General features: G+C 44.2%; 1 protein-coding gene across 2 annotated transcripts; it reads left to right on the top strand.

Moving 5' to 3' along the window:
* Window positions 1-184: 184 nt before the first annotated feature.
* Window positions 185-14,690, top strand: LOC139614719 (calpain-2 catalytic subunit-like). Of its 2 annotated transcripts, XM_071472232.1 has the most exons (21): window positions 185-421; window positions 3,748-3,817; window positions 6,069-6,187; window positions 6,347-6,480; window positions 7,154-7,322; window positions 7,612-7,695; window positions 7,786-7,871; window positions 8,040-8,105; window positions 8,187-8,347; window positions 8,473-8,642; window positions 8,771-8,782; window positions 9,028-9,239; window positions 9,551-9,587; window positions 10,457-10,522; window positions 10,655-10,712; window positions 10,803-10,867; window positions 11,315-11,383; window positions 11,505-11,583; window positions 13,978-14,094; window positions 14,338-14,396; window positions 14,493-14,690. In XM_071472232.1, exons 1-21 carry the CDS (start codon window positions 185-187, stop codon window positions 14,514-14,516), a joined length of 2,094 nt encoding a protein of 697 aa, XP_071328333.1. In that variant the 3' UTR covers window positions 14,517-14,690. The 2 variants fall into 2 exon arrangements, with proteins under 2 accessions (XP_071328333.1, XP_071328334.1); XM_071472233.1 differs by lacking the exon at window positions 8,771-8,782.
* Window positions 14,691-15,099: the final 409 nt, after the last annotated feature.

Raw genomic sequence — 15,099 nt, 5'->3', positions numbered from 1 at the left:
AGAGAGAGGTGGAGAGAGCCTGTCTGACAGCAGGAGAGAGAGCTGGCTCCTCCTCTGTCGCTCCGTGTCGGGGCGGAGGTCTGACTCTGAAAATCTGCGCTGGCAGGAAAACTGAGATCTGAAGAAGCTGCGGAGTCTTTTCACGCTTTAAACTCTCTGGGTCTTCTCCTCCTCCTCCTCCATCATGTCCGGCGTGGCGTCCACTCTGGCCAAGAAGCGGGCCATGGCCGCGGGGTTCGGCACCAACGCCAACGCGGTGCGGTACCTGAACCAGGACTTCGCGGCTCTGCGGGCGCAGTGCCGCTCCGCCGGAAAACTCTTCTGCGACCCGACCTTCCCCGCCGCGCCCGAAGCCCTGGGCTTCAACGAGCTGGGCCGGAGCTCATACAAGACCCGGGGAGTCACCTGGAAGAGGCCCACGGTAAGAACCCGGGCCTGGTCCTGAATTTAGTTATGGTTCAGAAAGGGTGGGTTAGCTTGGATGAGTGGGTGGGGTTGGAGGGGCGGGGCGGCTGTGGTGGCGGGGTGAGGAGGGGGGGGGGTTCGCTTGTTGGCAGAATACCTGAGGCGACTCATAACTGAGCTGCTCCAGCCCGCCGCGACCAACTGGTTATCACAGAGACCATACAGATGTTACAGATGTTACAAATGTTACAGATGATACAGATGTTACAGATGTTACAGATGATACAGATGATACAGATGTTACAAATGATACAGATGATACAGATGTTACAGATGATACAAATGTTACAGATGTTACAGATGATACAGATGTTACAGATGTTACAGATGATACAGATGATACAAATGTTACAGATGATACAGATGATACAGATGTTACAGATGTTACAAATGTTACAGATGATACAGATGTTACAGATGTTACAAATGATACAGATGATACAGATGTTACAGATGATACAGATGTTACAGATGTTACAAATGATACAAATGTTACAAATGTTACAGATGATACAGATGTTACAGATGTTACAGATGATACAGATGATACAGATGATACAAATGTTACAGATGATACAGATGTTACAGATGTTACAGATGATACAGATGATACAGATGATACAAATGTTACAGATGATACAGATGATACAGATGTTACAGATGTTACAGATGATACAGATGATACAAATGTTACAAATGATACAGATGATACAGATGTTACAGATGATACAGATGTTACAGATGTTACAGATGATACAGATGTTACAGATGATACAGATGATACAAATGTTACAAATGATACAGATGATACAGATGTTACAGATGATACAGATGTTACAGATGTTACAGATGATACAGATGATACAGATGTTACAGATGATACAAATGTTACAAATGATACAGATGTTACAGATGTTACAGATGATACAGGTGTTACAGATGATACAAATGTTACAAATGTTACAGATGTTACAGATGTTACAGAGATATCTTAACGTAAATAGAAACAGGATTAGCAGGAAAAGTCAGTATCAGCTCAGTGTTCAGTTGCATCAGAGACACTCTCACTCTGCAGGGACATAATGGGATTATAATTAGAGCTGTTTTAGAAATATGACAGAAGACATAACAAGAGGAGCCAGCAGAAAATGACTAATTATCATATCAAATCATTAGTCATATCTCTTTTTTCTATCTTTAAATTAATTCAATAGTAATTATTTAATTAAAAACATTATTATGGGAATCTTAATAGCAATATTTTAGAGATATCAGAGAGAAGATCATAAAGTCAATTCAATTCAATTCAATTCAATTTTATTTGTATAGCGCCAAATCATAATATACATTATCTCAAGGCACTTTACAGGGTAAGGTCAAGACCTTACTTTGTTACAGAGAAAAACCCAACAGTTCCCACAAAGAGCAAGCGCTTGGCGACAGGGGGGAGGAAAAACTCCCTGTTGAGTCACTTTAGTCTCTACATCAGTGTGTATCAGGAACATTCGAGATGAAAGACAAAGGTGGAGAATCAGAAAGTCAAAATCATTTTCCTGTTTAAATCTGAGAAAACACAACAGAAATATTACAGAGATATTTCCAAGTCTGTAACCAGGTCAGAGACTTTATACTGCAGAAATCTCATGACGTCATCCAAGTCAGCAACTGTAGTTAGAGTATGTACAGTGTTTACTGCAGAAATATTATTGAAATATTGAGAATAAAATCATATAAAACACAATAGAGTGATCACAATGATCATTACTTTGATGGTGAAAATAAACCTAAAGTTTGTTTGACTTTATTATCTGCAGCAGACAAATGTCACATAAATGATTGTAGGAATTTAACAGGAAAATTTTATTATGAAAACAGTGAGTCACAGACTGCCAGAGATCTTAAATACCAGAGAGATGAGTCACTACACACTCAGGAACAGTGGTGGTTGGAGAAGTGTGGAGTTGCAGGGAGACATTACTTCAATGTCCATTAAATATGTTTCAGTAAATTTATTAGAATTACACACACACACACACTGCTTCTACAGTCAACTTATTTTACTGGGTTGAAATAGAACCAGAGCTGCTATGATACACACTGTACTTTTCACTGATGTGTCCTCGTGCAGATGTGTCACTCTGAGTGTTTTCAGTCAGAAGCAGGAAGTAGAGAGCAGAGGAAGAGGAGGGAGTGGCGACTGCACCACAACATGGTTTCATGTTTTAACATTTCCAGACTAAATGAGACACAACCCACAGTTTGACTGTGGACAGTTTATAGACACATAAGAATAACTCTCTGAAACTCTACATAAGTACAGTGATGATATCCTGCATCTTGTATTGATATGTTAAAATGCATAAATCAGGGACAACTATACACTGACGCTATATACAAATATGTCTCTGCAGAAATCAACCGTTAGATATTAAAGCAGCTGTTCTAAGTTCAGCTACTGCTACATAGCTAACGTTAGCACTTGCAGCTGTTTACTCACCAGTCTAAGGAAACGTGAGTTCAGCATCAAACTTCATTCTTTACTCACCAACATCTGTCTCCAGAGGTGGAGACAGACTCCAATGTTAACTCTACTGAAGTTAGCATGCTAACCAGCTAACCCCAGCCCGTCTCCTCACTGTAGTCTCCAGTCTGTCCTGAAGACGTGTTATAACTTCTGGCCTTGTAACTTCAACGATGACTGAAGCTCTTTACAGGTGACCATCACCTCCACCTGCTGCTGAAAAGAAAACACGTTCACCTGCAGAGAAAACTGACAAACAGCTCTTTAATAATAATAATAATAATATTAAGAGTAAGAAAAGGTCACAGTTGTTGCTGGAAGTGTCAGACCTGACAGTAACTGTCAGTTTGAAATTGTTGAATGTTTTCACTGATATTTTTGGAATTTATTGAAAATAACTTGACCAGAAAACTCTGCTGCTCTTTAAAAATCAGGGGTTTACAGCAGATCCAGTTTTTATTTCAGACCCTTTAGTGACTTTCTTCAAAAAAGACAGACCGAAAGACAGAGTCTCCTGTCCCCCCCCCATCTCTCTCTCTGTCTCTCTCTCTGATCATTTTACAGTAAATCCAGCTGAAATCACAGCTCAGTCTTTTGACCTGTTCGTGTTTCAGTTATCTTCTAATGTTACGTCTTTATTAGTCAGTGTCAGTGGAGATAGAATGACATGCAGAGAGGGCCGGGAGTCAAACCGGAAACCAGCTGGTTTGCTCACTAACCACTCGACCATCAGACTCATCTCTGTCTCCGTCGTCCTTCAGGAACTGGTCTCTAACCCTGAGTTCATCGTAGGTGGAGCCACCAGGACCGACATCTGCCAGGGAGCTCTGGGTGAGTTTTCCTGACTGTCCCTGAATGCACCACAGCCCATAGCTCACAGTCAGTTTTTAAATCAGATTAAGGAGCTGCTGCTCATGTGCAGACAGGTAGAAAGGTACGCTGTCAGGTGAGTGGGCTGTCTGAACTCCTCCTGAGATCAGAGGTCACTGAGAGCTGCTGTCACTGCTCTGTGGAGGGAAACAGGAAGTATTGAACTGTAATAGAAGAAGAAATGATGTCAGATGATGCAGGTGAGGTGTCAATAAGTGTGTTAATTCATTCTTTATTTAATCTATTAGTCCATATTAAAAACATTAGTTTTATTTTACTTTTTGGTAAAAACATTAAAATCTGTTTTATATTTAAAGTTTAAAACGACATGAAATGAAAGAATAAATGTTGCACAGTTGTCTGAGTGAGTGGATCATCACAGAACCAAACTGTGTTAACAGCAGAACATTTAGAACCAGAGAACATAATGAGAACCAGCAGACTGAACCTGGATCTGCTGTAATTAGAGGGCGCTGCCACTCTGAGCCCTGATTGGCCGAGCAGGAAGGAGTAAGACAGGAAGAGGTCTGCCAGCTATTGTTGGAGGGCGAGAGACTCAAACATCAGAGAGAGAGGGGGGTTGGGGGGATGAGCTGTCAACCAATGAGGACACACCCTCACACACAGTAACACACACACATACACACAGACACACACATACACACACACAGATGGACACACACGCGCATACACACAGACACACACACACTCACACGCATACACGCATACAGACAAACACAGAGACACACACACACACAAACACAGACCCACACACACCCTGTGGGCTGTGGTGTGTGAGTCAGCAGCCTGTCGTGCCTTCGTTAAACCGCAGCAGATCTCTGACTCGTCTTGTTGTTGTGTAGTTGTGTAACTGATTTGTTGTCACACGCGGAAACATTTGAATTCAACTGAAACAAGACTCGACAAATTCTCCAAACGTTTCCAGTCTGTCAAACCTAAAGTCAGTCAGTCCAGGAATTCAGTGCAGAGTGAGACCTCTCGCTGTTGGACACGCTCAGAGGATATTTGTGGTCAGGCTGTTTTTTCCTCTCATGGTTTTAATTCATGGAACAAAACTATGAGTTTCTTTGTTTGACAACAAACTCCAGTTTGAAGCAGATGGTTCTGTTTGTGTTGTAGTTGTGTTGTTGTAGCTCAACAGACTTTGTGTGACCAGATGTTGGCAGAGTGGGAGGGGGTCTCACCAGGGGGGCTCCAAACAGTTTCAGAGGAGGCTCAGTGACTGGAAGAGAGAAATATCACCAGTTCTTACTGTAGTTATCAGGAGGAGCTCAGGGGGCGGAGCCTGATGATGTGGTTTAAAGAGACAGTTCAGTTCCAGAGGTTTGAGGTTAAGGTTCGTCTGACACCAGCTGTTACAGTCAGGAGGAAGCTGTGGTTCATCTTCTCACTCAGTATCTTGGTGGTGGATCAGACTGGACTGAACTGGACTGAACTGGACTGACTGTTCACATTAGAAACCAGTTCACTTAAAATGAACTGGACTGAAACCACTGCAGCTTCAACAACATGTGGCTGTCAGTTACTTTCACATTATCTTGTGCCTCTGTGTGTTATGTTGTGTTACTATTGTGTTATAATTCTTAGTATTGTGATATAATTGTGTTAGTATTGTGTTATGATTGTGTTGTGATTGTGTTAATATTGTTAGTATTGTGATATAATTGTGTTATAATTGTATTAGTATTGTGTTATGATTGTGTTATAATTGTATTCGTATTGTATTAGTATTGTGTTATGATTGTGTTATGATTGTGTTAGTATTGTTAGTATTGTGTTATGATTGTGTTCGTATTGACTGTGGCATTAGATCAGTGTTTGTAATGACAGCCGTTCAGGGCTGCAGATGTCCCCTGACAGGAACGTCTCCGTCCACAGGAGCAGAGCACAGATAAATATGATGTCGTATATTATCACGTTAAAATAAGAGTCTGTGTTTGTTCATCACATCAAACTGAGCTCATGTTTTATGATTACGGCAGCAGCATCACAGCAAGAAGCAGGTGTCTCACCTGACAGTGTCTCACCTGAGCTTCTCTTACCAACTTCTTCTCTCCTGATACTGATTCTGCAGAACAGCAGGACCGACCAGACCTGATTGGACTGGATACCATTTGGACCAGGACCAGTGGGTCCTGGGTTGGTTCTCACTCTGTTGGTGTTGTTACTGAGCCTTGTCCTTTCTGTCCAGGTGACTGCTGGCTGTTGGCGGCCATCGCTTCACTGACCCTGAATGAATATGTGATGGCCAGAGTGGTTCCCACCGACCAGGGCTTTGGTGACGACTACGCTGGCATCTTCCACTTCCAGGTAACAGATGCTGGATGTCAGCATGAGTTTGTGTGAACTGTGGTAAAAGACAGCCAGTAACTTCCATATATGATGAGTTCAAGGCAACGACAGGACACTTAGCTGAAGCTTCAGTACTGTTGCTATGGTTACCTGCAGTGTGTGTGCGTGTGTGTGTAGTTCTGGCAGTTCGGGGAGTGGGTGGACGTGGTGATCGACGACCGTCTGCCAGTCAAAGATGGAGAGCTATTGTTCGTCCACTCTGCGGAGGGGAGGGAGTTCTGGAGCGCTCTGCTGGAGAAGGCCTACGCCAAGTAAGAGACAGACAGAGATTCAACCCGACAACTTTCTAGTCACAACCAACAACCTGTGGAACAGGACTGAGGAGGACGATGACTGTCTGTCTGAGTCTGTTAGTGCTGTCCATCACTTCCCTGTAGAGTTTACATCTGAACTCTGGGAACACGGAACATCACGTTTAACTGATCGTCATTATTTTCTCTTTTAACCGGTTTTTAGTGATGTCACAAATAATCACTGTTCAGTGGTAGAGAATTATTAGTTAAAGGTTAATATGTTCTTTAGTCCTTTGACATTGAGCAGACCAACCACAGAGACCAGCTCCAGGTCTGAGACCAGGTCTGTTAGCTCACCAAAACAACCTGCTCACCTGCAAACATCGCTAAACAGGAAGGTGACACTGACATTCTTCAACACTCTTCATCCTCACCTGTACACCAGCAGAAGTGTTAGAATAAATCTGTGATGTTGATTCAGAGGTCTGGAGAAGTGCTGCACTGACCTCTGAGCTCAGCCTCACTCCTCAGTAAACAACTGCATCGTCTGCATATGTGTAGATTCTGCAGTCAGTGTAGTTAAAGTGAACGTCAGTGTTGCACAGACGACCAGCAAGTGGCCACACACACAGGTGTGTTGTCCTGGGTGTAGTTTGACCCTCCCCTGCCGCTGTCTGTGTTCTCGCTGCAGGGTGAATGGCTGCTACGAGGCGTTGTCTGGTGGTTCGACCACAGAGGGCTTTGAGGATTTCACCGGTGGCATCGCTGAGAACTACGACCTCCAGCGACCTCCGTCCAATCTGTTCCAGATCATCAAGAAGGCCCTGGAGGCCGGAGCGCTGCTGGGCTGCTCCATTGACGTGAGTCAACAAATCATCACATCATGTTTACTTTTACGACCTGTGACGAGGTGTGACGAGGTGTGACGTGGTGTGACGACATGTGACAACGTATGCTTTAAACCGTCACAGTGTTCACATCAACAGAACAGGAAGTAGAAGAGATGACAATGAACGTCTCATCTTCATCTTCACAGACGACGTTCTGAGGAAACGAATCATTTTACTGTGTGGTCGGAATGTTGTCAATGATGAAGAAGATGATGATGATGAAGATGATGATGACACACTGACTCATCTTTCTGTGTAGATCACTAGCGCTGCAGACTCAGAAGCCGTCACTCGTCAGAAGCTGGTGAAAGGCCACGCCTACTCTCTGACCGGTGCCGTGGAGGTAACGTCACGTCCTGATGATGTAAGAGGAAGTCAGATGAGGTCACATGACCCAGAGGAATGAAACGGTGCTTTGTGTGGTTGGTTCCAGGTGAACTACCGCGGTCGACAGGAGAAGCTGGTGAGGATGAGGAACCCCTGGGGTCAGGTGGAGTGGACCGGAGCCTGGAGTGACGGGTAACCATGACAACCACACATCTACACACAACATAACACAGCTACATACACTGAGAAAAATACACAACACACACACAAGGACAAGCAGGTCAAACTCTGCTCTCTCTGTCTGTGTTTACTGAGCTTGTGTTTCTGTTGTGTTAATGTTGTGTTACTGTGCTCATACAGATCCTCTGAGTGGAACTACGTGCAGGGAGACTGTCCACATGCCAACGCAGAGGATGGAGAGTTCTGGTAGGTTGAGTCTTGGACAGTGAGAGGTTAGGTGTCAAAGGTCGCTAGGAGTGAGCGCTCTTCTCTGTCCTATCTCTGCAGGATGTCCTTCAGTGACTTCCTGCGTCACTACTCTCGTATCGAGGTATGCACCCTGACCCCTGACACCATTGAGGACGACTCAGTCAAACACTGGAGCGTCAGCAAGTTCGACGGCAACTGGAGGAGAGGGTCCACGGCGGGGGGCTGCAGGAACCACCCCTGTTAGTCTAGACCGGGTTCTCTCAGACATGATTGGTTCAATTCACATTCACAGTCAAATCAATACAGGAAGTGAAGGTTCCCAGCAGAGATCCTGATCTAACTGGAACCTGTCTCCTGTCCACAGACACGTTCTGGACAAACCCTCAGTTTGTGATCAAGCTGGAGGAGGAGGACGATGACCCCGACGATGGCGAGGTGGGCTGCAGCTTCGTGGTCGGTCTGATCCAGAAGAACCGCAGGAGGCTGCGCAAACAGGGAGAGGACATGCACACCATCGGGTTCGCCATCTACGAGGTGAGCCCGGAAGAAGAGCCTAAGATAACGTTGTTGCTGTGGTTACCCACAGTGTGTGTGATTGTTGCTATGGTTACTTTGTGTCTTTTTGTAAGTACTTGAAACCCACTGTCTCTGTCTGGTTTCAGGTTCCACAACAGGTGAGCACTGGACCCTCAGCACAGGTCAAAGGGCAAAGGTCAAACATTAGAACCCCCCCATCCCCCACAGGACACCTCCCACCTTTTATTCTCCTGAGAAAAATGAGTCGTAGTTGACATCAGAAAAACGTGATTAAAAGGATGATACTGTGGTTTTAGTCTCTGTCTTCTTTCCATTTCCCGCTTTTCTAAAGTTGCTCTGATTGGCTGTCCCCCCTACCCCACCCCCCTACCCCACCCCTCAGTTCCACGGGCAGCGGGAGGTCCACCTGGATAAAAACTACTTCCTGACACACGCTCAGACGGCGAGGTCAGAAACCTTCATCAACCTGCGTGAGGTCAGCTCCCGCTTCAAGCTGCCACCTGGAGAGTACCTGATCGTCCCCTCCACCTTCGAGCCCCACCTCAACGGGGACTTCTGCATCCGGGTGTTCTCCGAGAAGCAGACAGAGACCCAGTAAGACCCTGATCCAGACTGACACTGGTGTGTTTGTGGGGGGAAGTGAAAGGAGGGGGAGCAGAAGTCCAAAGACCTGATCCTGTCCAGATTCTGCAGCCTAGTCCACATAGTTGGTACAAAAACCCTCTGTGGTCCCTCATGTGGGTCTGAATGCAGAGTCTGAGACCTGTTTGGTTTGCTTGGAGGGGGTGGGGGAGGATTCCTCGTTTCCTCACAGAGACATAGACCCTTTGTGTGTGTGTGTGAGTGCGTGTGTGTGTGTGGTGAAGGTGGACTCTGACTCAGGTGTCTGGTCTCTGTCCTATCAGACCCTGTGACGACCCGGTCCACGCCGACCTGGAGGACGTGAGTAACAATGACCACGTTAACACACACACACACGCACTCACATACACACACACACACACACACACACACACACACTCACACACACGCACACACGCACTCACACGCACACACACACACACACACACACACGCACTCACACACACACACACACACACACACACACACACAAACACACAGACACACTCACACCCAACACACTCACACACACAGCAGCAGCAGTTAACAGTCAGTGCAGTTCCAGTTGTGTTGTGTTGTGTGTGCATGTTGTGCGAGGTGCTTACCTGTGCTCAGTGTGTTACCTCTGCAGATTCAGATCAGAGCAGCAGGTGAGTGATGAGCTGCTGTGGGTGGAGTCAGCAGAGAAACCTGTTTTAGACCTTTACTTTGAAAATACAGTTCCAAGCTAAGTCTTTACAGACTGATTGACGATTATTGATTATCTTTGTATATATTCTGACTAATCTGACATCATCTGATGATTTTTAACTGAAAGAAATTTTTGATGCAAAAGTGTGTAAATTAAATTTATTTTAAATAGTGAGGAGAAAATGTAATCATCATTTTAAAATTGCAAAAGAGGATTTTTCTTCTCTAAACTAAAGACACTAACGTTCATTAACGTTCTTTCAAGGTAAAATACTCCAGGACTCTAATTCGGTAGTGTTTCCATTTCAAAATAAAGTTTTCTGTGGTGCAAACATTTCACAGTAAAGTTTTCAGTTTCATTTAAGATTCAAATCTTTTTGGCCTTTTTTTGCTTCCATACATAGAAGTGAAGAAGATCCCAGGACTATGTCATCACTGAGTCAGCTGTTTGGTACCTGTGTCTGTTCTGCGGAGTCAATAAAGTTTTGTTTGATGTGCAGGAGACGGTGTCTGATGAGGAGGTGGACGCAGGATTCAGGGGCCTGTTCACTAAACTGGCTGGAGACGTAAGTGTTGAACACGGAGGAGGAGTCAGTGAAGCTTCATCAGCTGACCACAGGTGTGGCAGGTCACCTGTGTGCTGCAGGGCCGTGTGCTCAGGTGTGTAACCACCTGCTTTGATCTGTGTTGTGTTTCAGGACATGGAGATCTCTGCGGTGGAGCTGAAGACCATCATGAACAAGATCGTGGCCAAACGTGAGTGAAAGTAAAGCTTGGACACGTTTCACCTGAACACACCTGAAAACACCTGATCAGCTGCAGCTTTAACTTCCTGTGTTTTCACAGGAACTGACATCAAGACCGACGGCTTCAGTATGGAGACCTGCAGGATCATGGTCAACCTGATGGATGTATCCTGTGATGTGTCATCATCTGACAGTTCACTGCAGTGACGTTCATTCATGAAGCATAAAGATTGTTGATGACGGTTCTGCTCCACAGTGCTGCAGGTGAAGACTCACCTGTCTCAGGTGTTCAGCGCTGCCTGGAACAGGTGGTGTGGAGAACAGCTGATGTGGCTGTGCTGCCCTCAGCGCTGACTGCAGGCTCAGGCCCTTTTCTTTGTCAAACATCTGCATACAGCTGTTTGTTCAGTGTTTCCTCTCAGGGAGGTGAACACCATCAGCCTCTTCTACAGCACCTGAATTTAAAATAACAGTTAAACTTACAACATGTTTTCATTGTGAAGCAGCAGCAGATTTTGAGAAATGACACGTACCTGTTGTTCCACACCTGTGCAGCAGTGATGTATTAGCTCCTCCCACAGAACAAAGTGAGTGATCTTTAACCTGCAGCAGGACAGCGGGAACGGGAAGCTCGGCCTCGGAGAATTCGCCACGCTGTGGAAGAAGGTTCAGAGATACCTGGTGAGATGTCACCTTTACATCCAGATGTGTGACTGTACCTCATCGTTTCACAAACATCAACCAACACCTGTGTGTGTGTGTGTGTGTGTGTGTGTGTGTGTGTGTGTGTGTGTGTGTGTAGTCCATCTACAAGAAGAACGACTCTGATAACTCCGGCACTATGAGCACTCCAGAGATGAGAGTCGCCTTCAAAGACGCAGGTCAGGTTTTATTTCTTCCTCTTCTTCTGCAGGAAATGTTGGACTGATACAGAACTCAGACCAGTTCTCTGAGTCCTCCACCTGAACCAGGTCTTTGTTTGTGTCTTTGATTGTTTGCTGTGGCAGCTTAGATTCCCTCTGTTGTGTCGACCTCTGACCTCCTCACTGTTGTTCAGGACTGAGCTCTGGGATCTGCTTCAACTGTGCTTGTTAAAATCTGGACTTTCTCTGATGTGATTTGGTGCAGATGCCTCAGGCTGACTGACCACAGAGCACACACACTTCAGGATGAATCGGTTCAGTTTTCATTCTGTCAGCAGCGATCTGATTGGTTGATTTAAACTTTTAAACACTTTCAATTCGTGAAATTGATGTGATTACAACTGGAAAGTTGATGTGAGTGATAACTCTTATCTGACAGAAACGTGATGAGATGTCAGACTGAGATGAATCAGTTGTGATCAGTTGTGATCAGCTGTGATCAGTTATCAGCTGAATCAGCTGTGATCCGCTGTGATCAGCTCCTGTCTGCAGTGTATCATGATGTCTCTGGATCACTATGACACTGAAGGAAACAGGAGGATTCTCAGTGAAGTTCTGCAGCCTCTGTTTCTCTGGAGCTTTATTTTGGAGGGACATCAGAGATTATGATGTTTCATGTCTGTGAGTCCAGGTCTGACTCAGTGAGGACTCTGGAGAATCTCTGCAGCATCAGTCTCTCTCTCTGGTAAATTAACCTCTCAGCAGATGCTCTCTCCTGTTGATTGACAGGAACAGTGTTTCCTGAGGTATTTCCTGCTGAAGGTTTACCAGTGACTGTTTGCTCAGATGCTTCGTCTTGTGTATTTGCTCTTTGATCAGATCTCTGCTGCTTCCAGAGAAACAGCTCAATGTGTTTGATGTCAGGGCTGAGTGAGTCGGGATTTCCCTTTGACACAACAGAAACCTCCTCCTGTTTCTGCAGGAAAACTCTGGTTAAACAGCAGAAGTGAATGTGTGCTCCTCCCAGCCTCCTGAGGAATGAGGAAGATGTTTTCATGTGGATTTCTGACTCTGCTCACTAACAGCTTCTCTCTCCTCTGTATTCTCTGTATTTCTATCAGAACTAAAAAAATGTGTCTGTGTGTTTCCCTCTGCTGCTGCTGTCTGGACTCTCCACATTTTACTGTCAGTACACTGATGATGATGATGATGGTACGTTACATCCTGCTGAGGAGCAGCTGTATTAGCATTAGAAGCTCTGTCCTGTCCTAGAAAACCAAACTACAGTAAAAATAATATCAGTGTCTGGTGTTTGACATTTTGACATTTGTTTTACACGTAGATTAGACGTCACACTGTCTGTTTACTGAGACATTGGTTTTCCATAATAATCGGAAAAAGAAACTTTTTTTTTTTCAACAAGGACAGTTTCTATTTAAAATAAAAAATAATATGGGGCGGCCCGGTAGTCGAGTGGTTAGGGCACATACAACGTGAGCACAAGATGCTCTTAGCAGGTTCGAATCCTGACTCTTTCCTGCATGTCATTCCCCTCTCTCCCCTTCCCCTCTCTCTGCCCCCTATCAGTCTCCACTGATCTATAGTAAAGGCACAAAATCCCCAACAAAAAATTACAAAAAAAAAAAATAGTATGTAGTAATAACATGAAAATGAAGTTCTCATGACATAAAAATATCTTGTTTTAACATGAAAAAAGGGCATGTTAGAGAAATATTTTTTTGCTGTATTAGAAACTGAGCAAAACCATTTGTGATGGTAGCATTACACTACTGTATACAACAAGTAAAAAAACCTGCTGTAACTTCCCTGGTTGTTAACTAATCAGCTAAAACAGGAAAACCATGTCAAGTTAAAGCTAACTGCTGAGATAGCCACGCTAGACTTTGGCTAAATCCCTAGCTAGTGCTAAATTTACTTGTTTCCCTCGTCTGTTTCCTGTCATCCTGTCAAAAATGTGTCTTTTTGATGACCTGAGTTTGTTAGCCCACAGGGAGATAAACACCAGCTAATCCGGTCCTGCTAAAAGCTAACTAGCCTAGCTTAGCAGAACTGCAGTTACTACCATCTCAGCTCTGTGGATTTGTCAGGATTGGGTGTGGCTAAGCTACCTTAAATCAACCTAATCAAGCTAATCGCACATTTAAACACAATTAAACTGTAGATTTGTGGTGGGTGATTTCGATTAAAAGTAGTATTCTGATAGCTGTAGCATAGTCCATGCTAATGTCAGTCAATTTGAAACCATCTTTTATGCTGTGAATCTTTTACGCCTTATGTTTTCATGTTGAAAATCAATGACAACAGAAAACAAGATATTTTCAGAGGTGTCCACGTTAGCATGATGGTTGTACTGTCTGCTCCACGGTAACTCCTCCTGTCGTCCTCCTCCAGGTTTCACTCTCAATAACACCATCTACCAGCTGCTGGTGGCTCGGTACTCCGACCCCAACATGACCATTGACTTCGACAACTTTGTGGGCTGTCTGATGAGGCTGGAGATGATGTTCAGTGAGTCGACCGTTCATTTATCTAATGTACACAGAATGACGGCTAACGGGGGAAAGAAAGATACTCTAATTTATAATATAATAATTTGCTATATTTTATGTAATAATTAGATATGCAGTGATAAGGAGGATTTCCCCCGGGGCCACAAACAAGTGAATCCTGCCTGGTTCCAGAGTCAGTTTGTTCAGCTTCAACTTTGAAAAGTGGCAGAAAACTCTGATGTGTGAAAATCTTTGTCCACAGAGATTTTTAAGAAGCTCGATGCTCATGACAGCGGCTCCATCGAGCTCAACTTCAACCAGGTGATGAGAGCAAACAAACACGCACCTACAATGTGTTTAACTAAGAACCAGAAACTGATCTAACCCAGTCTGCTTGTTTTCTCTGTCTGACTACAGTGGTTAAACTTCGCCATGATCTGAGCCGTGACTCCACGTTTGCCCGGAGCCTCAGTGTTACAGCAGCACGCCATATTCCTGTTTACAGTCGCCGCTTCTCTTAGACGCCTAAAGTTTTATATGTGAGGCTTGTGTTTTATTATCTATACACTACCTGACTGACAGTCAATGTAAAGTCAATAAATTTATCCACAAACACTTGTTGTGCGTCAGTCATTTCAACATCAGGTCTCTTTCAGTTCTCAGTTATATCAGTATAATTTTTGTCTCATTTAACAACTAGACAAGTTATGCTAACATTAGCTCACAATGTAATGTTAATTTTGGAGCACCCATTAAGTAAATTATTTTCAGACTGTTCAAAATGTATTTTTAATTGTTTCCCCAAACACCAAACTACACACTTTGGTTGCTAAGAACCAACACTTGGTAACTTGACAGCTAACGTGAACTAGCTAACATATTAGAAGATGGTAGTTTCATCTGAGTGTCCAGCACAGAGACAGGTCCGGGATGTTTAGCCTAGCTTTGCACATTTATTGGAAACAAAGGGAAACTCTTCACCTAGCTCCATCAAAAACATAGAAAAAATGTAAACATTCATTTT

Source organism: Trachinotus anak, unplaced genomic scaffold, assembly GCF_046630095.1.
Source record: "Trachinotus anak isolate AG129_WGS33_773 ecotype Australia unplaced genomic scaffold, CSIRO_AGI_Tana_v1 ptg000036l, whole genome shotgun sequence".
Lineage (NCBI taxonomy): Eukaryota > Metazoa > Chordata > Actinopteri > Carangiformes > Carangidae > Trachinotus > Trachinotus anak.
The sequence above is the reverse complement of the archived record's forward strand: the minus strand, read 5'-3'. Positions and strand labels throughout refer to the sequence as shown.

Bases quoted from the DNA above. Each gene is read 5' to 3' on its own strand.
- LOC139614719 (XM_071472232.1), top strand. From the start codon at position 185: ATGTCCGGCGTGGCGTCCACTCTGGCCAAGAAGCGGGCCATGGCCGCG. The intron at 7,323-7,611 runs GTGAGTCAACAA...CTTTCTGTGTAG, and splicing joins TGCTGGGCTGCTCCATTGAC to ATCACTAGCGCTGCAGACTC. The intron at 8,106-8,186 runs GTAGGTTGAGTC...CTATCTCTGCAG, and splicing joins GCAGAGGATGGAGAGTTCTG to GATGTCCTTCAGTGACTTCC.